General features: G+C 34.5%; 1 protein-coding gene across 3 annotated transcripts in view; it reads right to left on the bottom strand.

The window, feature by feature from the left end:
* Positions 1-24,087, bottom strand: part of WASF1 (WASP family member 1) — a 67,240-nt gene that overhangs the window by 14,403 nt on the left and 28,750 nt on the right. For all 3 annotated transcript variants that reach the window (XM_057311147.1, XM_048226132.2, XM_057311148.1), the window contains one exon: positions 6,780-6,940. In XM_057311147.1, coding sequence (XP_057167130.1) covers positions 6,780-6,912 — 133 coding nt within the window. In that variant the 5' untranslated portion in view covers positions 6,913-6,940. The remainder of the gene's footprint in view (positions 1-6,779; positions 6,941-24,087) is intronic.

The following is a 24,087-nucleotide window of genomic DNA, read 5'->3' as shown; positions in this document are numbered from 1 at the left end:
TATTTCAATTATTATCAGTTAAATCAACAAGCATTTAATGAGGGTTTGCCCTGTGCCAGGCAGGTGTATGACTTTCTGAAGGCAACAAAAAGTAGAACATAAAATTCCTGTCCTGGAAGATTCAATAATCTTGAAGAAAAAAATCAGAACTTTAAAGTCTCTATAATAAATTAAGAACTTTAATGTCTACAAAAATATAATAAAAAAGAATCATTTTGTATATATTCATTTACTCACATACATCTTTAAGCCAAATTAACTGAAAAGGTCTTATGTGCCAGACATTGTACCAGACCCTGAGTATATAAAAATGATGGAAGAAGGTCTCTGCCATTGATGAGTTTTGAACAGAGGGAGAAACAGACACTTAACAAATACAAAAAGCAATTTAATAAATAAGTCCAAATCTTTATTCCATTCACTTTGAGGCCTTGGTATCAATTTCCTCACCTGTGAAATAGGGATAAAAATAACTGCTTCAAAAAGAATTTATAAGAAAAGGAGACAGTGAGTAGAGAACCTGGCAGAGTTCCACATACAGGGTAGGAGGTCAGCAATAGGCGTCCCTTACTATAATATAAGGTAAAAGCCACAGAACACAGAGAAAAAAGCACCTAACTTTTGGGTGTGGGATGGTGTCTGAAATACTTCCAGAGACACAGTTTCCCTGGCAAATAAGGAAAGCACCCCAAGTCCCAATGTAAGAAAAAGCAGGTATAAAATTATTCATTTATTCAACTTATTCAACTACTGTTAGGGAAAATGCTAGGAATACAGAGATAGGAGACAATTTCATCCTTAAAAGAGCTTAGTTTAACACAGGGATCCTTATTTTATAATCTGTAAACCAATAGAAAATTATATGCAGGTTTTTATTTTTTTTATTTTTTTTAATGATTTTTTATTATATTATGTTAGTCACCATACAGTACATCCCCGGTTTCCGATGTAAAGTTCGATGATTCATTAGTTGCGTATAACACCCAGTGCACCATGCAATACGTGCCCTCCTTACTACCCATCACGGGTCTATCCCATTCCCCCACCCCCCTCCCCTCTGAGGCCCTCAGTTTGTTTCTCAGAGTCCACAGTCTCTCATGTTTCATTCCCCCTTCTGATCACCCCCCTTTCTTTATCCCTTTCTTCCCCTACTGATCATCCTATTTCTTATATTCCACAGATGAGAGAAATCATCATATGATAATTGTCTTTCTCTGCTTGACTTATTTCACTTAGCATTATCTCCTCCAGTGCCGTCCATGTTGCAGCAAATGTTGAGAATTTGTTTTTTCTGATAGCTGAGTAATATTCCACTGTATATATGGACCACTTCTTAATCCAGTCATCTGTTGAAGGGCATCTCGGCTCCTTCCACGATTTAGCTATTGTGGACAATGCTGCTATGAACATTGGGGTGCATATGGCCCTCCTCTTCACTACGTCTGTATCTTTGGGGTAAATACCCAGTAGTGCAATGGCTGGATCATAGGGTAGCTCAATTTTTAACTTTTTAAGGGACCTCCACACTGTTTTCCAGAGTGGCTGTACCAACTTGCATTCCCACCAACAATGTAGGAGGGATCCCCTTTCTCCACATCCTCTCCAACAATTGTTGTTTCTTGCCTTGTCTATTTTTGTCATTCTAACTGGCTTAAGGTGGTATCTCAGTGTGGTTTTGATTTGAATTTCCTTGATGGCTAATGATTTTGAACACTTTTTCATGTGTCTGTTAGCCATTTGTATGTCTTCTTTGGAAAAGTGTCTGTTCATATCTTCTGCCCATTTTTTGATTTATTTGTTTCTCGTGTATTGAGTTTGAGAAGTTCTTTGTAGATCTTGGATACCAGTCCTTTATCTGTAGTGTCATTTGCAAATATATTCTCCCATTCCGTGGGCTGCCTCTTAGTTTTTTTGACTGTTTCCTTGGCTGTGCAGAAGCTTTTTATCTTGATGAAATCCCATAAGTTCATTTTATCTTTTGTTTGTCTTGCCTTTGGAGATGTGTCATGGAAAAGGTTGCTTTGGCCAATGTCGTAGAGGTTGCTGCCTATGTTCTCCTCTAGGATTTTGATGGATTCCTGTCTCACATCGAGGTCTTTCATCCATTTGGAGCTTATCTTTGTGTATGGTGTGAGAGAGTGGTCAAGTTTCATTCTTTTGCATGTAGCTGTCCAATTTTCCCAGCACCATTTATTGAAGAGACTTTTCGACTGGATGTTTTTTCCTGCTTTATCAAAGATTAGTTGCCCAAAGAGCCGAGGGTCCATTTCTGGGTTCTCTATTTTGTTCCATTGGTCTATGTGTCTGTTTTTGTGCCAGTACCATGCTGTCTTTGTGATCACAGCTTTGCAGTACAGCTCGAAATCCGGCATTGTGATGCCCCCAGCTTTGTTTTTCCTTTTCAACAGTTCCTTGGAGATTCGGGGCCTTTTCTGTTTCCATACAAATTTAAGGACTATTTGTTCCAGTTCTTTGAAAAATGTCCTTGGTATTTTAATCGGGATAGCATTGAAAGTATAGATTGCTCTGGGTAGCATGGATATTTTAACTATGTTAATTCTTCCGATCCATGAGCATGGAGTATTTTTCCATCTTTTTATGTCTTCCTCAATGTCTTTCAAGAGTGATTTATAGTTTCTAGAATATAGGTCCTTTACGTCTCTGGTTAAGTTCATTCCAAGGTAACGTATGGTTTTTGGTGCTATTGTAAATGGGATGGATTCCTTAATTTCTCTTTCTTCAGTCTTATTATTCGTGTATAGAAATGCAACTGATTTCTGAGCATTGATTTTGTATCCCGCCACATTACTGAATTGCTCTATAACTTCTAATAGTTTTGGAGTGGATGCTTTTGGGTTTTCCATATAGAGTATCATGTCATCTGCGAAGAGAGACATTTTGACTTCTTTGCCGATTTGGATACCTTTGATCCCTTTTTGTTGTCTGATTGCTGTTGCAAGGACTTCTAGTACTATGTTGAATAATAGTGGCGAGAGTGGGCATCCTTGTCATGTTCCTGATCTTAAGGGAAAGGCTTCCAGCTTTTCCCCATTGAGTATAATATTTGCTGTAGGCTTTTCATAGATGGCTTTTATGAGATTGAGAAATGTACCCTCTATCCCTACACTCTGAAGGGTTTTAATCAGGAAAGGATGCTGTATTTTGTCAAATGCTTTTTCTATATGCAGGTTTTTAAATATATTTGCATTTTTCTGGAGAGAGGGCCCACAGTTTCTCAAGAGATTTTTTAAAAAGAGTCTATGCTCCCCCCACTACAGGTTTAAGTACTAAAGTACTTCAGTGGATAAAAAAAAAATCCCATCTGTCCTCTTTTCATATCCCTTCTTACTTTCCAAATCTACCTCCTCTTTCTCTTTGAGGGAAAAGGAATACAGTTTGTAATGTAAAATTGATTGGGCATGTATCTGAATATGAATTACCCTTAGAAGTATTATACTTCTTACCCTTCAAGAACCTACTTGGTCTCTTTACTATCTTATCATCTATGATGTTAAAAATCTAAATCAAAATCGTCTCAACTAATATTCTATGTTTTCCAAAATCAGGGTCTGCCATATTTATCCAGTATCATCTGTCCCTTTAATCCCCCTTACATAGTTACTTTTGCCTCTATTCATTTGTCTATTCTTCTTGCAAGCTAAAAATGCCTTCCTTCCTCTCTCCCCTCCATTTTCCAAATTCTTTTTGTTTTTTGAAGGCCCAATTCAATTCACATTTCATTCAGCAAGCCTCCTGTAATGACTTCACCTTATTTTTATCTCTTTTCTCAGTTCCTGTAATCTAAAACTCATGATTTTAATTATATACATGCTCACACTGTTCAGAATGATTTCAGTATTAATCATATTCGACTCTTCAATTCAAATCGGGTATACTCTTTTCAGGCAAGAACCACATGGCTTTATCCCACAGCAAAGTGTTCAGTGTTATCTGTCTATTGTCTATGTTTCTAATTAGTCTTATCAGGCCAATCTATTTATCCTCCCTCCTACCTTGCTATCTATCTGTCAAATTTAGACGCTATCAGCTCATCTTGGCAGCATGAACTGACTGTATTCAACAGAAGGATGGCCTTGGGAAGAGAGAATGGTAAAAGATCCCTCAGGTAATTAGAGTCTCAGCGGTCGTTAAATAAGACAACAATAAAATGGGAAAGAATTTTGGTATAACAAGAAATTTATAGAAAGTGAATTCTATGTTTTCAGTTATTATCTATTATAAAATAGAATTGTGTTCTACTAGGAAAAACATTTTTGTAAGGAAGAAGACAGGAAGGTCTCCCCTAAGACAAGAGGATGTCCCCCACAATTGACCTTTATTTTGGTGTTCTCTTAACACTTTTGGTGCTAACAATATTACCAAAGCCAACATCTCAATCACCTAGAATCATTTTGGACAGCCAAGTTTACTAAGTAATTGAGAGATGATTTAATGTATTAATTATTTTAACTACTTTGTATGAAAACTGATGTAAAATCTATTTTAAGCTTCCCTGTCTTAAGTAGAAATACAAAATTAATTTAACCTTTTCTTGAGGACTCAGCGATGAGTTGATTATGAAATCACAATGTTCTAAGTGAGAAAGCAGCCCTGAAATGTGTAAGAATATCTGCTTTTACATGAAATGGCCTCTTTCCGGTTTTTATATTGCTTCTTCCCTTGTGTCACTTCTTCCTTTGCTGTAAACTACTTCTTTTGACTGGCTTAGGTAATACCTGCTTCTATTTTTATCTCCCCTATACCTCCCTCTTTTAATGTTTCGAAGCATAAATGTTTGGAAATCAGATCATCAAACCTATATGAAATATCAAAGTAAGAGTAAACAGACTCCGAGAGAAGGATCAATTGGCTATTTTATGTACATAGTTTTTAGTGCATGGGCTTGTTTATGTTGGCTAGCTAGGGGCCTTTTAAATTTAATTCTGGATTCCCAACTATGTCAGTGGGAAAGCTGCCAGAGAGTTTAATTCCAGGGCAGTAAATTATTATTACACCTTGCTACAATATTTATGGGTTTTCTTTTGTTTTTGAATCTCTACAAACTGCTTAGAAAATGTCTACAATAGTCTCGGATTCCAAATCTGAAGCACCAGTTATATTTTACAAGGTATTTCTATTTTCAGAGTTTGGCTACAACATGACCAAGTGCTTGCTGATAGATGTTACTTATATGGATTATACCAGACTTGAACATTCCTTAAGTTTCCATCTTTAGGTTATATAAAAAAATGGGTTAGTACAGCAAATTAACACTCTTAATCATTATATTAGCTCTAAAATCTATATTGGGAATATACCTAGAACAACATGCCTGTATTAGGTCCAAAACTCACTTTAAGAAATAAATTTAACTAAATTCATTGTCATTTCTATGCTCTTAATATGTATTTTAATATTAACCGATGTACTCATGTACATGAAGTAATACAAATTTTATATGAAGTCATGTTAGATTTAATTGGTGCTAGGTCACAAAAAAGGTCAGCAAATGTCTTTAAAAATATGGTTAATCATATATTAATATGATATCTAAGACTTTACTTTTGACTTGTCTCAAAAGTATATTCTATATTGACTTTCCCAAGAAAAAAACAGGTAAATAATGTTAGTAATTCACTATCAATAACTAACCTGAAAAAATAACCACCAAAAGGGGCAACGGATATATTTAAATTCAAATAAATATCCTTTTATTTTCAAGACTATTTCACAGGCAATGTAGAAATTTAGTGCTCTCACCAAGAGCACTCAAAAGTAATTTTTATGTTGCTCTAGCTACATATATGTATGTCCAAATTAACAACCTCTCTTTATCTGGTGCTAAGTATAAGTACTCCACTATAAAAAGAAAGAACAAAAGTTAAAAGGAAAAGAACAGAGTGAATCTTGCCTGTAAGGACAATCTATCTGGGTGGGTATGGCTAAAATCTAAGACCACTTAGAGAATACATCTAAGGCCAAGAACATCTTGTTTTTTCTTTAAAATGAAATATAAATGTCTTATTAAAAAGCTAAGCCATCGATTTAAAAGACAGATTGGATTTATTTTTTTAATTTTCTAGATTTTAAATTTAGAATAATTTACTTAATTCCTTAACTTAGCAGTTCTGTTCTGCAGTCTTATGATGGGGACACATTTGCCTGTTTCCTCCCCTACCTGTCCCTTCCATTGGCCTTTACTATCTGGCCAACCTGCTTGCCTTTCGTCTGTGAGAGACCAGGTTTCCTTGCTATTTTCACAGCACGCTGCACGTCATACTCCTAATGTCCTTTAGACAACTCACTTGACTAACCTAATTCTCTGAGCAGTGACTACATCACACCTTTTAATTTTAGATATTTGATAATATAAAAATATTTCCTTAGGCTAATAAAATACATGTAAAGAGAGAGATACCAGTGAATAAATGAAGCCTCCAAAAAAGTAACAGTGATGATAACTAAGCAAAAGTACAACCCTGGCACTACCTTTCATAGATCAAATCATATTTTAAAAAAACGATTTCAGTAATTCTTGTCCATCATGTGATCCTATTCCTAAAATTGTCCTTATTTCCCAGAGGAAACACGCAGAGAAGAAATTATTCTAAAACTCATTAATTTTATTTAAAATGGCTACATTTTCCAAGATAACTTTGTATTCTTCTCACCAAACACCCCCCAAAATTAATCATAAGAACATCTTCTTAATACTCATACTCTAACGCGTAACATTCTGGTTTGCAAGAAATATTTTTCATTGATATAAAAATACTTACTTAGGCTACTTAGTTGTCTAATTATATTTGCCAAGGAAATATTGGTTACACATTCTAGTTCATTCTTAATGCCTCTAGGCAGTGCTGTGTGGCACAAGTGCCTAGGATCAATGTTTCTTTTCACTAATGGCATCTTGAGATCAACCTCTGTGCCAGTTCACCTGTAAGAAATCAAACAATAAATTAACATCATTCAGTTGCACCCAACACAGAGTAAGACCTCATCTTTCACATTTAATAAAATATTTGCTAGTACAAAGACAATAAAAATGGAGTCACTGTCTAAATGAATCAAAACTTATTAACCACCTTTCTTCTTCAATTATTAGAATTTCAACATTATATAAAAATTAAAAAAAACAACTTTCAATGTCAGTTGCTTCATAATGAACTCATAAATCAGTATTATTCTCCTAAACCCACGTTTTTATTTACTACGACTAGGTTTTTTTTTGGTTTTGTTTTGTTTCTTTTTTTGAGAAATGGTGTGAAAGGTCTTCTCTAAGGAAGCGCTTAAGAGAATTAAAGAAGCTGGAAGAACAGGATCAAATTTACATTTCCACATAAAATGTATCAGGCGTTCAATGGCTCAGAGATCAAATAGTCCAAGTAGTCCTACATCTTCAATCTTATCAACACCGACCATATCTTTAATTGATCAAGTAGTTCAACTTTCTTCCAATTATAGGCAGCTCTTACTTCCCAGGTCTCACATCTGCACAAATTTCAGCTACCATAGGTTTAGTTCAATAATACCAGTTTTCAACAACACGGTTTCAATTTCACTTACCACACTGTATTAACTACAACTGCATAAATACAAATTTCCTTGTTAGCACTTCAGTATGCAAAGCACTATGTTAATAAGAGATGTATATCATGATCAGTGACTGATCACTTCCATCCCCAAAGTTGGTTGGTGACTGGTCACATTCAATTCATTTATCTAAAGACAGCAAAGCATGTAGCTGTGTTACCTTCTTGCCTCTTAAACCCATGTGAAATTTTACAAAACGGGACACTAAAAGAGGGAATTGGCCAACAAAGATAAAAGTACAGCAAAGAAATGAAAAATGATAAAGCTGGAAGTAAAACTGAATTCAAATGTAAATGGAGTAATAGAAGAAACAGCCAGTTGTTGAAATGTTGCCATTATCACTGTTTGAGAGACTCTAGATCCGCTATCAGAAGAATTTAACAAAGGTAAACTTATTGACATAAATAAGTGGTTGAAACAAAAAAGAAGATGTCCCTGAGGAGGTGATGCAAGCAAAAAACTTCACATTAAAGAAACTCTTGGAGATATTTCCCGACATTAAAAATGCAAAAATAAAATGTGGGAAGCTGATCCAAATGGACAATTTGCAAGGCACAGAAAAGATGCTCACTCTGGCTAGATCTACTATTCTAATTTATACAAGGAGATGGCAAAGCACTGTTCAAGCTACTCTTCATAATTTTTTTACAAAGAAATTAAACACTTCAATTCTAATTGTTTTTAATGTTTTATAGTATTTGTATTAAATTAATATTGTTTTACTATTTTTTTTCATTTCTCCATATACATTTATAACCAACATAAGAGAGTTTTTTAACATCTTGACAAAATTTCTTAAAGATCATAGAACAACTGTAATTTTTCCCACTGATTAAGATCGTTATGTGTGGTTTTATTTTGTATGCTTATTTTTTTGGTCCCACACTACCATGCAAAGTAAGGACTGCCTGTACTCACCCAGTGATAAATAATAGTTATGAAGAAAGTTGTTTCAAAATATTACCCTAATCTCAAAAAAGGATGGACAGCTTTTGTTGTGATTAGAATAGTGCCGTTAGGTAAAATTAAAAGCATTTTGTAGAGAAAAACTCTCTTCCTCATCCATTACTTCAGTTTCAGTATTAGATTCTTTTTCTTATTTTTTCTCTTATTCCTTGGTGATTTTAATGGTCACTTATTTAACTCAACTATCAAAATCTTGGTGGCACAAGTAAAATAAAGCTTAACAACTTCATCTCCTAAATCCTGAGAAAGTGCCTAATTTCTGTTTTAGAGAGTTTACAACACTAATGTAGGATCCTTTGTCATACTGGGAAAGGGTGAAAAAAATCCGAAATGCTAAAAGGTATAATTTAATTAGCAAGCAAAACTAAAATCAAATTTATTTCAGTATTTTTTTAAATACAGCAAATGATACATTTTCTCTTTAAAAACAATAAAAAAAATACTGCACAGAATGAGCCAATAACATATTTGAACATCTTTTGATCCACCTTTGACTAATTTGCCTATTTAAGGGTGAAAACTTTTTATTTAATAAAAAAGCTAAAGTATATTGTGCTAAAACATAAAAAACTAATTATGAAAACTGTTAATCTATTTTCTTAGGTCATAACCAAATATAGCAAACAACAATTTGCCAACTATTATATAACCCAAGTGGTTATAAAAGTAATTGTTTGCTAAAACAATTCTTAGGCTTCATCTATTTTCCTGGGTTCTTAGCAATTAAACTCTCAATTACTGAAGCAAACATCAAGAGATTGAGAGAATGCAAACTAAAGTCTACATACCCTAAAGATTTTTAAATTATTTCTTAAAATAATTCAGCTAAAATTTCAATAAATCTATTTCTTAATTCAAAGAACATTTCTTATGGGTTTAATTTTAAATCCTAATATGAATGTTAAAATAAAAAACAAAATTAGCTACGATACTGCTAAAGGCATCATGTTTACTCATTTATTTTTTAAAAGATTCCATTCGTCTATTTATTTGAGAGACAGAGAGAGAATGTGAGCAGGGGAAGGAGCAGAGGGAAAGGGAGAAGCACACTCTGCCCTGAGCGCAGAGCACGATGCCAGGCTCAATCTCAGGACCCTGAGATCATGATCTGAGCCAAAATCAAGAGTCAAATGCTTAACCGACTAAGCCCAGGAATCATGTTTATTAAGCTAGTATATTAAAAACCTTCTTAGGGGCGCCTGGGTGGCACAGCGGTTAAGCGCCTGCCTTCGGCTCAGGGCGTGATCCCGGCGTTCCGGGATCGAGCCCCACATCAGGCTCCTCCGCTATGAGCCTGCTTCTTCCTCTCCCACTCCCCCTGCTTGTGTTCCCTCTCTCGCTGGCTGTCTCTATCTCTGTCAAATAAATAAATAAAATCTTTAAAAAAATAAAAAAATAAAAATAAATAAAAACCTTCTTAGAAGAAGAGTAAGGAAAATGAAACTACTAAAATCTAACCATAGCAACATGTTTAATAGAATTCTATATTAAAATTATATTTTGGTGGCTATTAATATCAATATGTTCTCTAAGTTATTTTAGAATGCTTTTGTTGATCCAAATTGAGACTATATATCTATCTAAAAGTATAAAGCAATATATAAAGTGTTAAAAATAATGCAAGATCAAATATCACAGTAATTTTATGGCTTTAGAAATCAGAAAAATAAGTTATCTAAATTCTCATTTTCAGAATTCAAAAATGGTCTGTAAAATTTATTTAAAATGTTTAAAGGATTCCTTTAGTAACAACTGCAAGACAAATAAATAGTTCCTTTAAAAAAATCGCCATAAGTTAATTATAGTTAATAATTGCCTTATGGGTTACATAAAGAATGTAAGAATTAAGAGTATTCTATTATGTCATTGATGACAAGTGATTAATTCCTTACACTCATACATCAATGAAACAACTAATCTATGATCAATTAAGGGTGTTTCTGTATTTAAAAAATGACACAAATATTAAATAAGGAAAATTTTATGTTAAATTATAGAAATAAAATTTTCAATTTTCCTAACACTATTCAGACTAAAGGATTATATTGTGACTTAAGAGAACAGGTTAAAATAAAATAACTATTCGAATAAAAACAAATTTCAGTATTTTAAATACTTTAAGAATTTTTAAGGGAGCCAGTGATTTCTAAGAAATGTCCTACTTCCCTAAGATTAGAAGCTAATACTTAATTATGTATAACAGAACAATTAAATAATTTGAGCACAAGAACGTTTACATGGAGATATGTTCTTTGCAGAAATAGTTTTCCCAAAAAACTTCTATGCAAATGATGAAATACTTTATAAATCTGACAGACACAAGGGATTAAAATATAAAACATTTTTGAAATAAGAATGCATGAAGTAAGTGTTCATGTTAACAAATAGATCAAATCTAATTGAAAATACTTATTTCAATTATGTAAAACCATAGGTCTTTAAATAAAGTGATATAATTTAAAATATATAAAAAGATGTTTAAAATGTATCAAGAACAGAATTTTTATAACTTACCTTCCCCCAAAATCTATAATGTATGTAGCCCAAACTGTCTTAATATTATAAATAAACTGAAATAGAAAGTAACTGAACTTACCAGTGAAACAACATAAATTTGCATAAAACAGCAGTAGGAATATATAAAAATAACAAATCTCCCGTTTGTTTTAAGGTAAATTTCAAAATTACTCATTAATCATAAATCTCTAAAATTCTACACACAAAGATATGGCAAATCCAAATTAGGCACTCATAGGATTAAAGAACTATTAATCATGCTGAACACCTCTATTTATTTGATTGCTTTGAGATGCTCTGGCCCTATTAAAGAATTTGCCCTAAAAACAGTGCTATCTTTACCAAAAACAAATAGGTAATTATATCTTTCATCTCGAGTCACAATAACAATTGTATTAAATTTCGATAGATGAAGGTTGAAAAGAAATGAAGAAATAAGCTACACACTCTGCAATTCATTATGGACATCACTGTTAGACTCAAGAAGAAAACTGGAGGCTAATCAAATAATAAATAGTATTAAACACCTATTGAGTAGAATTGACATTAAGGACAGTCAAATTAGTAATAAGATTCACTAGATGGTAGTAATTATGTGATTCCAAGTCATTTTCAAAGAAAATATGTATGTCTTTTAAATTAATACAACCACCACGGAAACTTACTTGACAAATCATTATACAAATTTAATATTGCTCCAAAGTTATTTTCAGTGGTTTAAAGGTGTTAATTTGAAATTTGAGGTATGTAAACCACAAATGCAGATTAAACTATATGAAAAACAAGATCAAGTATTCTTTATACTATTAAAAAGTAATACTTCTAAAAACAATAATTACCTATCAAATAGGTTATATTTTATATGAAAAATTACACTACGGATACACTGATATCCATCCAGTCATCTAGTCATTCATTTATTGAACACCAAAGACTCAAGCACTGTGCTAAGTGTTAAAGGGGTGAGCCAAACCAATCTCCATGGATTAGCTAGAATCAAATATTTAATTATATTTATGCTAAGTGTGATGAAGTAAAGTACTAGGCACTATAAATAGATCGATTTCCTTAAGGAAATAATATTTAATTTGAGACCAACAGGATTAGTAGGTGTTACCTAGCTGGGTTGGGAGAGTTGGAGCGTGTGTGTGTGTGTGTGTGTGTGTGTGTGTGTGTGTGTTTTCATTCTAACTTAGAAGGTGTATCATGTGCAAAGGCCCTGAACGGGAAAGGGGCTTGATTCACCCACATGGTATGACAGCAGTCCGATAGATAGGAGTATAGTGAGCAGACACTAAGAGTCATCAGGGGTCAAGTCAACTAGGACCTTGAAGTTCATGTGGAAGATTTTCAATTTGATTCTAATGGGGAAGTATTCAAGAATTTTAAGCAAAAGAGTACCAAGATCAGAAATGGCCATTCATTCTAATTGCTCTGTGCAGACTTGGTGGGGTCGGGGGGCAATGGCAGAATAAATGCAGGTGGACTAAATTAGAAGATTTAATTAGAAGATGACGGAGATCGTTCAGGTGACTGCGATGGTAGTCATTTGAACAAGGTGATGGTATATAGAAGCATGTCCATTCAAGATATATACTGAAGGCAGAATCAATAAGACTGACAATGGATTAGATATACGGGTGAGGTCCAAATTCCTGGCATAAGAAACTTTCTGTGGTCAGCCAAAAACTAAAAGTTATTCCTGAAGCAGATCTATTATATCAATATATTATTCCTATCCATGAAATCTATGGGATTAGAAAGAGATTTATGACCAATAGTAGTAATAAGTACCTGTGATACCAGGTAACTGAGATCACAGAGAGAGTAACTTAATGATACTTAGAGTAGAACACTGTGGACGAATGACAGCTTTTAAAGCCAAACTAATCAAGAAGATGAAAGAGTATTTAGTGGCTTTCTTTTTTCCCTTTATTTTTACTTTTTCCTTATACTTCATTATTCTCCTATATGACATGTGCCTACTTTACCTATTTTAGCCCCACAGGAGAAATCTTGTTCCACCTAACTCCTTCGTTCCCCTACATTGTCCCATCCTCTGTACCCTCCCTATAACTTGAGTTTACTTGACTTCTAGGCGAGGACCAGAGTGAACATAATATCTTAGCATTTCACCTTCCAATGTCTCTATTCAAATGAAGTGTCCAGTCATCTTCTTTCTGTAGGGGACAGCATGGCAAAAATGTGTATCTGGATTATGAAAAATTCAATTTCTCCAATGTTTAACTGTACCTTTCTTTTCATGTGTCTTAAAAACCAAAATGGATGGTGATCACTGACAATGGCAACAGCCACACTATTCTGTGAAACTGTATATTCATTATGGGGCAAATTCCATTTCTTTCTCTTTTGTTGAAATTTACCACTCAAATGAGGATTTAAAAATACCTCAAGTGTCTTAAGGCTAACGATGAAATGGCATACAGTATAGGAAAACTTGTGATGTCTGCACACTAAAAATTTAATAACGTATTAGTGCTTTTTGAAGGAGAAAAAAATACCCAGATCCCTTAAATTATTTTGAATATAATGTTACTTAGCAGTATACAAATACAAGATCAGATGTAAAATGTTTATCCTTATAAATCTTTATATAACTATAAAGCCAAAATAGATTTATTTTTGAAATTTTTTAGTTTATATATTTTTTAAAGATTTATTTATTTATTTGAGAGAGAGAGAGAACACGAGCCGGGGGTGGGGTGGCAGATGGAAAAGGGAGAGAGAATCCTCAAGCAGAGTACCTGCTGAGCGCAGAACCAGATGCAGGACTCAATCCCAGGACCCTGAGATCCTGACCTGAGCAGAAATCCAGAGCTGGCCGCTCAACCACCTGAGCCACCCAGGCACCCCTAAAGCCAAAACAGACTTAAAATTAAATACAAAAATACAAAGCCAATAAAATTCAAACTAACAGTATTAAATATGACCAAGGTCACTTTGCTTTAAATCAATCATTGCTTGCTATATGAATCTTGTACTGACTGCTGCAAAAATCTGCTTTATTTTGTTCATGCCTATCCTGCTATACAACAGCTTTCCTTTATTTGAACTACTGTGAAATTTTATTCATCTGTTACCGAACTGACACTATTGGCTTTACTATGTTCAAACACAACATTTAGGTGCAAGTGTGTCCCTGTAATATCACCATTAGACTGAAACAAAGTTGCACTATCTGCCACCAAAGTTATGCCAAACATAATCATAAACAGAGATACTAAAATTACTTCCCAGGACTCATTATAAGGTAGACATCTAAATGACTCATAATATACTTTCATTAAGTCCTTTCAAAGTTAAGAATTTTTAAAACAAAACAAATGAATAAACAAACAAAAAGCAGAATCAGACCTATAAATACAGAGAACTGAAGATTGCCTAAGGGGAGAGGAATGGGGGATAAAATGGGTGAAGAGGAGTGGGAGATACAAGCTTCCAGTTATGGAATGAATAAGTCATGAGAATAAAAGGCACAGCATAGGGAATATAGTCAATGATATTTTAATAGCCTTGTATATTGACAGGTGGTAACTACACTTGTGGTGAGGTTAGCATAATGTATGAGATACTGAATCACTATGTTGTACACCTGAAACTAATGTAGCATTGTGTCAACTACACTCAAAAAATTTTAAATAAAGAATTTTTAAAATTTTAAAATTCACATAGAAAACACAAACATCAAAATATATGTCCAGGCTGAGAATCATTCTAGGCCAAGCCAAAGACATCACTCAAGGAGGTGCAATGAGTTGTTCAAGAAGTAGGGTTAGGAGGGGCGCCTGGGTGGCACAGCGGTTAGGCGTCTGCCTTCGGCTCAGGGCGTGATCCCGGCGTTACAGGATCGGGCCCCACATCAGGCTCCTCCGTTGGGAGCCTGCTTCTTCCTCTCCCACTCCCCCTGCTTGTGTTCCCTCTCTCACTGGCTGTCTGTATCTCTGTCAAATAAATAAATAAAATCTTTAAAAAAAAAAAAAAGAAGTAGGGTTAGGAACAGAAGCTATTTGTGTACATGCGTTTTATCAAACTCTATTGCTTCTTTCATATTAAGATGTATTTATACAACATGCACTTTAAAAAACCATTCTAACAATTCACTATTCAGGGACTGAACAAAATTTCACATAAGAGGAGAAACAAAATGATTATTTCACAAACCAAAACAGATGAACACATATTTTTAAAAAGTAGGAAAGTCATCAGTTGTGTATCATAGATGATAAGAAGCCCACCAACAGACTCCTTCTATACCTGATTTATGCCAAAATATGGAAAATTTTACTCCCTCCCCACTATCTTTCTTTCATGTTTTCTTCGTTTATCTCCACATACATATTTCCAAATACTATTTATCTCTTTCTGGATATCACCATGAATAAAACCTCAAAATAACAACCCCAACTAAAGTCATTATTTTTCATTATTTTTCCCCAGCAAAAACCTAGCTCTTTATTTCTTATATTAGTTAACAGCTCCATCGAAGTATAGGCTAGTTAGATAGAATCTTCTTTGACGCCTTTCAATCTTAGCAAATCCAATCTGTACAAGAATATCTATTCAATTGCTAGGAGATCATCTGTTGGTATCAAACTGTTGGCATTTTCCTCAAAATTTCTGAAAATCTTCCAAAATTTTTGTATAAATTTATATTTCCACATCCTCACAAACATGTGGACTTTCTTTCCTTTTTTTTTTAAAGATTTTATTTATTTATTTGACAGAGAGAGCGAGCCAGTGAGAGAGGGAACACAAGCAGGGGGAGTGGGAGAGGAAGAAGTAGGCTTCCAGTGGAGGAGCCTGATGTGGGGCTGGACCCCACAACGCCAGGATCACGCCCTGAGCCCAAGGCAGACGCTTAACGACTGAGCCACCCAGGCGCCCCCATGTGGACTGTCTAAACACATTATACTCTGTAAAATATACCATAATTTATTTGACATTCTCCAAACTCGACATTTTGGTTACTTCCAAATTTTTGTTATAATAAATAATACTTGATAAAGTTACATTATATAACTCTTTATACAAGTTCTGGTTATTTTCTTGGAGTATGAAAAATTTAAGACTCTTAAACATTTATTTCCAAATTGCTTCCAACAAAATTATTCCATTTTCATTTTTATCACACATGAGAATATTTTAACACTTTTTCAGCTCTATGAGATCTCTTATTTCAAATAAACAACCTTAATTTACACTTCAAAGAATTTAAGAAAGAACATGCTAAGTCCAAAGTTAGGAGAAGGAAGAAAATAATAAAGCTTAGAGCAGAAATAAATGAAATAGAGAAAGACAATAGGAAAAAAACAATGAAATTAAGAGTTGGTTTTTGAAAAGATAAAGAAAACTGGCAAACCTTTAGCTAGACCAACCAAGAAAAAAAAAAAGAGAAGACTGAAATAAACAAAATCATAACTGAAAGAGGAGACATCACAATTGACACCAGAAATACAAAGGTTCATATGCAGCTACTATGAACAATTACACACCAACAAATTAGATAACCTAGAAAAAATGGATAAATTCCTGGAAATATACAAACTATGACATTATTAGGAAGAAACAGAAAATCGGAACAGACCAATGAGTAAGGAGATCAAATCAGTAATCAAAACCTCCCAACAAAGAAAAGCCCAGGACCAGATGGTTTCACTGGTGATATCTACCAAACATTTAAAGAAGAATTAAAGCCAATCCTTCTTAAACTCTTCTCAAATATTGAAGAGTAAAGAATACTCCCAAACTTATTTTATGAGACCAGCATTACGCTGACCAAAGCCAGATAGAGACTACAAGAAAACTTCAGGCCAATCCCCAATGAATACAGACACAAAAATTTTCAGAATACTAGCAAACCAAATTAAACAGCACTTTAAAAGGATCATATACCACAGTCAAATGGGATTTATCCCTGAGATGCATGGATTTGAACATATGCAAATCAGTAAATATGAAGCACCACATTCACAAAATGAAGGGTAAATAACATCTCAATAGATACAGAAAAAAACGTGACAAAATTCAACATGCTTTCATGATAAAGCTGTCAAAAAAATTGGCTATAAAAGAAACACCTCAATGTATTCAGGACCATATATGACAAGACCACAATTATTATAACATTCAACAGTGAAAAGCTAAAAGCTTTCCTCTAAGATCAGGAACAACACAAGGGTGCCCACTCTTACCACTTCTATTCAATGTAGTACTGGAAGTCCTAGCCAGAGAAAAGGACAGGACAGGACAGGAAACGAAAGGAAAGGAGCATTTAAATTGGAAAAAAAGAAGTAGCACTGTAGCTATATGAAGATGACTATTATAACTAGAAAACCCCAAAGACTACCCAAACACACTGTTAGAACTGACAATTTCAGTAAAGTTGCAGAATATAAAATTAATATACAAAAAAATCAGTTGTATTTCTATAGAGGAACAACAAACCATCTAAGAAAGAAATAAAGGGAACAACCCTATTTACAATAGCATCAAAAACAGTAAAATTCTTAGGAATAAATTTAACCAAGGAAATGAAAGATCTGTACGATGAAAACCATAAGACACTGATGAGAGAAACTAAAGAAGACACCAATAAATGGAAACTATAGATTCAATGCAATCCCTATCAAAATTCTAATGGCATCTTCACAGAAATAGAAAAAGCAATGCTGAAATTTGTATGAAGCCACAAAAGACCCCAAGAACCAAAGCAATCTTGAGGGAGAAGCATCACACCTACTGATTTTAAACACCACTAGAAAGCTATAATAATTAAAACAGTATCGTACTGGCATAAAAATAAACACACAGGTCAACAGAACAGAAGTGAGAGACAAGAAATAAACCAATGCATACATGGTCAATTAATATTTGTTAAGGGTGCCAAGAATCCTCAATGGAGAAAAGATAGTACTTTCAATAAACAGTGCTGGGAAAATTGGATATTCACATGCAAAAGAATGAAAGTGGACCCCTATCTCACACAACTCACAAAAATTAACTCAAAATGTATTAAAGATTTAAATGTAAGAACCCAAATCATAAAACTCATAGAAGAAAACATAGGAAAAAATTTCCTTAACATCGGTCTTGGCAATGATTTTATGAATATGATACCATGAGCACAAGCAACAAAAGCAAAAATAAACAAGTGTGACTACAGCAAACTAAAACACTTCTGCACAGAAAAAGAAAAAAAATCAACAAAATGAAGAGATAACCTATGGAATGGAAAAAATATTTGCAAACCGTCTATCTGATAAGGGGTTACTATCCAAAATATATAAGGAACTTACACAACTCAGTAGCATAAACTCCTAACAATCCAATTAAAAAACAGGCAGAGCGGGGCGCCTGGGTGGCACAGCGGTTGAGCGTCTGCCTTCGGCTCAGGGCGTGATCCCGGCGTTATGGGATCGAGCCCCACATCAGGCTCCTCCACTATGAGCCTGCTTCTTCCTCTCCCACTCCCCCTGCTTGTGTTCCCTCTCTCGCTGGCTGTCTCTATCTCTGTCAAATAAATAAATAAAATCTTTAAAAAAAAAAAAAACAGGCAGAGGAATGAATACATAGACATTTTTCTAAAGACAATGTACAAATGGCCAATGGGTACATGCAAAGATGCTCAACATCACTAACCTTCAGGGAAATGCAGATCAAAACCATAATGAGGTATCACCTCACACATGTATGAATGGCTATTATCAAAATACAAGAGATAGCAAGTGCTGGTGAGGATGAGGAGAAAAGGGAAACCTTGAGCATTGTTGGTGGGATTATAAACTGGCACAGCCACTATGAGAACCAATATGGAAGTTGCTAAAAAAAAATTAAAAATAGAATTACCATTATGATCCAGTAATCTCACTTCTGGGTATATATCCCAAAAAATGCAATCACTATTTTGAAGAAATATCTGCACTCCTATGTTCACTGCAGCATTATTCACAATAGCCAAGACATGGAAACAACCAAAGTGGCCATCGGGGGATGAATGAATAAAGAATTTGTGGTAAATATATATAATGAAATTTTATTCAGCCATAAAAAATGACACTGCCACCTATGACAACATGGATGAACCCTGAGGGCACTATGCTAAGTAAAATAAGTCAGACAGAGAAAGACAAATACAGTATGATCTCACATGTGAAATCTAAAAAAGCCGAACTAAAAAAAAAAAGCTGAACTCAGAAAACTGAGAGCAGAATGGTGCTTGCTAGGGGCTGGAGGTTGGGAGAAATGGGGAAATATTGGTCAAAAGGTATAAACTACCAGCTATAAGACAAATACGTTCTGGGAATGTAATGTACAGCATGGTGACTATAGTTAACAATCTTGTATTATATACTTAAAAATTGCTAAGAGAGTAGATCTTACATGTGCTCACAACAAAAAATGGTAATTACGTGAAGTGATGGGTGTGTTACTGGTAATCATTTCACAATATATGTGTATCAAATTATGTTGTTATATGTTAATTACATCTCAAGAAAGCTGGGGGGGAGTCCCTGTTACACAGTAAGTGCATAATAAATATTACTAATATCATAATTTCTCACCAACATTAATCGCTAAGAGAACTGACAGTACTGTTTGATTCATTTTTTAAAGATTTATTTATTCATTTATTTATTTAGAGAGAGAGACTGGGCACGTGGAGAGAGGGGGGAAGGAGAGAGAGAATCTCAAGCAGACTGCGCTGAGCACAGAGCCCCACACAGGGTTCGATCTCACAATCCTGAGATCATGACCTGAGTGGAAGTCAAGAGTTGGCGCTCAACCAACTGAGCCACCCAGGCGCCCCTCTTTGACTCATTTTAAAGTGGGAAAAGTGATATCGAAGAAGATACTGACCCATGTCTTTTCCAAGTTTATATATATGGGATGTATGAATATACGTAGCACTCCCAACACAAGAGGGTACAGATGAAACTAATTTTAGGGGCTAGCCAGTTATCCGTTAAGGCAAGGAGATTGAAGCTTTAAGTCTGGAAAAGATGAGGAAAATAACTATATACAGGGAAGTTTGCAAGTCATAGAAGCAGAAGCTCTCTGGAGTACAGTGTAAGGATCTGGGAAAGATGGAGAAATGGGTTCAAATGGAGAACTGTTCAAAGCAGTATAAGATGTGAGTTCAGAAGATAACAGAAAACAAAGGCAGCTTGTAGTTCTGCCAGCTGACTCAGAAAACAGTGAGATGGAACATAATGGAATTATTTCTAAGTCTTTCGAAAAGAATATGGGCATTCTCTGGTTTATGCTATGGTCCTAAAGGTGTCAAGAGATAATGCTATGGCATGCAGAAGTAAATACACTTTCAAACTTTACCGCATAATGTCCTACAGCTAATTACTGGCATTGGAGAGATAATCATCTTACTCTGACTTCCAGCTCAGTTGCTTCCTTCATTGTAACAGGTTGACATTTTCTCCTAAATTTCATTCCTGGATTTGCAACAAATTACTTGAAATAAATAATCATTTGAATATAGTTTTATTTTTCTTTAGTTGTATTTACTGTTTGCTACAAAAAAGCTGATTTGCTATTTTCCTGCCCACTCATAGTCTCATGAGATCTTCACATAATTTTTCTATCTTGGCATTTCACTACACAGAGGAGTGTTCTGGCATTTCAAACCTGGGCATTTCAACGTGTACTTTCTCTTCCTGAACATTTTTTAAAATACAAAATAAAACTAGTACCAACATTAATTCCCACTGTTAACAGTTTTCAATTCAGAAAAACCCAGCTATTTTTAAGAATCTTAAACTGGAAAAGATACTACAAGCCAAATAATTCATCTTTCACTTTTGTAGATGAGCAAATTGACCTGAAAAAGTTAAGAAACTTGTCTAAGTTATTAAAAAAATTAACAGCAGAGCTATGATTAGATTTTAGGTTTCCAGATTTTTAATCTACTGTTCTAATCTTAATCTGTTAATATTTTAAAAATCTATCTTGTATTCTTGCAAAATCAGTCTCCTAAATTTCACAACACCCCAAAAATTTTCAGTGGTATTTTGAAGTTCCTCAGTTCCCAGATGACTACCTTCTTCAACAAATACTTTCAGGGATGCCTGGATGGCTCAGTCGGTTAAGCGCCTGCCTTCGGCTCAGGTCATGATCCCAGGATCCTGGGATGGAGTCCTGCTTCAGGCTCCTTGCTCAGCAGGGAGCCTGCTTTTCCCTCTGCCTGCTGCTCCCCCTGCTTGTGCATGCCCTCTCTCTCTTGCTCTGACAAATAAATAAATAAAATCTTAAAAAAAAATACTTTCAGATTATGTATGATGATCAAAATATAGGTGGTAAAACAGATATAAAAGAAGTAAAATACCTTACCACCCAAAAGCTTAAAAGATAATGAGGAAGCAAAGATATATGCCAAAAACTTAAAAACAATAAAGATGAACATATGGATGGCTAAGGTTTAAAAGTAGGATAAAACAAATTATTAGGTATCCAGAGAGAATCTTTTTTTCTACCTCTGTGTACCTTTCAAACAAGTTTCCTTTTATTTCTTTCCTTGTGCCTGACTTAACGTATCTTGTCTTCTTACCATTTTATCCATCTTGGGCATCTAGTGCTGTGCAATAGAACTTTCTGCAGTAATGGTGTAATCTTCTGTAGCTGTGCTGTCAAATGTGGCAACCACAAGCCACATGTGGCTTTTGAGTACTTGAAGTGTAGCTAATGTGACTGAAGAACTGATTTTTAAATTATTCATTTAATTTTAATTTAGCTACATGGGGCTAGCAGTGAATGTATACAGCACAGGTCTGTTACCACTATTGTCTTCCTTAACCTCTTTAGCTTGTTTTGATTTCATTCTCTCTGGATACCATATGGGTAAAGTATTTTTTTTGCCTGCCTTCTTTCCATTCAGCCTAATTTTGAGATTCATCAGTGTTGTTCCATGTATCAATAATTCATTCATTTTATTGAATAGTATTTCATTGTATGGATATATCATAGTTTATTCATCTGTTGATGGACATTAGGATTATTTTAAGTTTAGAGTTATTGCAAATAAAGTTACTATGAGCATTTTATATAAGGTTGCATGTGGCCATGTATTTTTTTTTTTCTTGGGTAATATATATAAGTTTGTTTTAAGGACCTGGGGGGGAGGAAGAGGTGGGAGAAGAGTGAAGAGTACTTCTGAAGTGAAAAATGAGAGGGATCTTTTTGACTTCCAAAAGTAAATTTCAGGAGAAGCTGTGACCTCTCCTGTATCTGAAGAAATGTTCAGGGAAATGGGAGTCTACAAACTGGTTGAATGATAGCAAGGAAGATGAGTTGATAGGCAGAGAAAGAGTCCCTTCTTTCTAAATTCTACTCCCCTCCCAACATATTTTTCATATTTTTTGTTTTGATTCTGTTGCTTGTATGCCTAATAAAATACAACATCATACAGATTACATTTAATGGCTTTTAATGCATTATTACAAAGATGTCTGCATTTCAGATTTCTCATTTACTATGATGAACAATGTTACTTTACCTTCTATGAACAGGCTATATGACAGCAAGAACCACGGCACAACCTTAACCTAACCGCAACGGAAGGACGCATTTTAGCAAGAACCTAGCCCAGAGGGGAAGACCTCAATTAATATATTTTTTAAAGATTTTATCTATTTATTTATTTGACACAGAGAGAGACAGTCAGTGAGAGAGGGAACACAAGCAGGGGGAGTGGGAGAGAAAGAAGCAGGCTCCCAGCGGAGAAGCCTGATGCGGGGCTCGATCCCAGAATGCCGGGATCACGCCCTGAGCCGAAGGCAGATGTTTAACAACTGAGCCACCCAGGGGCCCCATCGATTAATATTTTTACACACATAAACAAATAAAGAAAAGGGATCCAAAGTAAAACATGCAGTGAGGGGACTTGGTTACCACCAACCTAACTTAATAAATCCAAAGTTTATTGTCAGGCAATTTTTAAAGAATACAAATAAGTGATGAAATTCAGAATTCTATCTGTCTCATAGACATATCTGAGGTGATTTTTGGGAACTTACGTGAGTGTATTTCAGAAAACTAATTCAAAGTGTTTTTAAAGAGTAAAAGTGATGTCAACACATCAAGAATGATTAGATGTATATGAAAAAACTTCTTTATTTTTAGGGACAGGTCCTAGAACATACGGAGATAAGTTCTACTTTACTTCCCCAATTTTTTCCATGATTTTCCATGATTACTCTTCTGTGAGAGGCCACTCTGACCTAATCACATTTTTGCTTTTTCATTGTACGGTATTCTCAAGACAAGCAAGATATAAACTAAGATATGCCAGGCAGACAGCATATTTCTTCTTCAAAAATCATAAAATAAAAGACAGAAGTACAGGGAATACTCCTTAACTTTGTGAAGCCAGCATTACACTAAAACAAAAAGAGGAAAATGACATTTCAAGGAAACTACAGACCACTATCTCTCATAAACACAGATGCAAAAACCCTCAATAAAATTAGCAAAGTGAATTCAAAAATGTATAAAAAACTATACACCACAACCAATTGGGATTCATTACAGTTACAAAAGGCTGATTCAATATTCAAAAATCAAGTCATGTATTCCATCACATCTATTGGCTAGAAAGAAAGAAGAAAGATCACATGATCACATCAGTAGATACAGAAAAAATTTTGACAAAATCCAGTACCCATTCATGATAAACTCAGCTAACTAGGAACAGAAGGTAACTTGCTCAACTTGACAAAGAACATCTACATAAAACCTATAGCTCACATCATACTTAATGGTGAGAAACTAGAAGCTTTCCTGCCAAGATCAGAACAAAGGAAAAGACATCCCTTCTCATCACATTATACTGAAAGTCTTAGCTAATGCAATTAAGACCGAAAAAGAAAAAAATTATACAGATCGAGAAGGAAAAAATAAAACTGTCTTTATTCACAGATGACATGATTGTCTACATAAAAATACAAAAGAATCAACAGAAAAACCTCCTAGAACTAATAA

The sequence above is a fragment of the Ursus arctos genome, unplaced genomic scaffold (genome assembly GCF_023065955.2).
Source record: "Ursus arctos isolate Adak ecotype North America unplaced genomic scaffold, UrsArc2.0 scaffold_13, whole genome shotgun sequence".
NCBI classification, from domain to species: Eukaryota; Metazoa; Chordata; class Mammalia; order Carnivora; family Ursidae; genus Ursus; species Ursus arctos.
The sequence above is the reverse complement of the archived record's forward strand: the minus strand, read 5'-3'. Positions and strand labels throughout refer to the sequence as shown.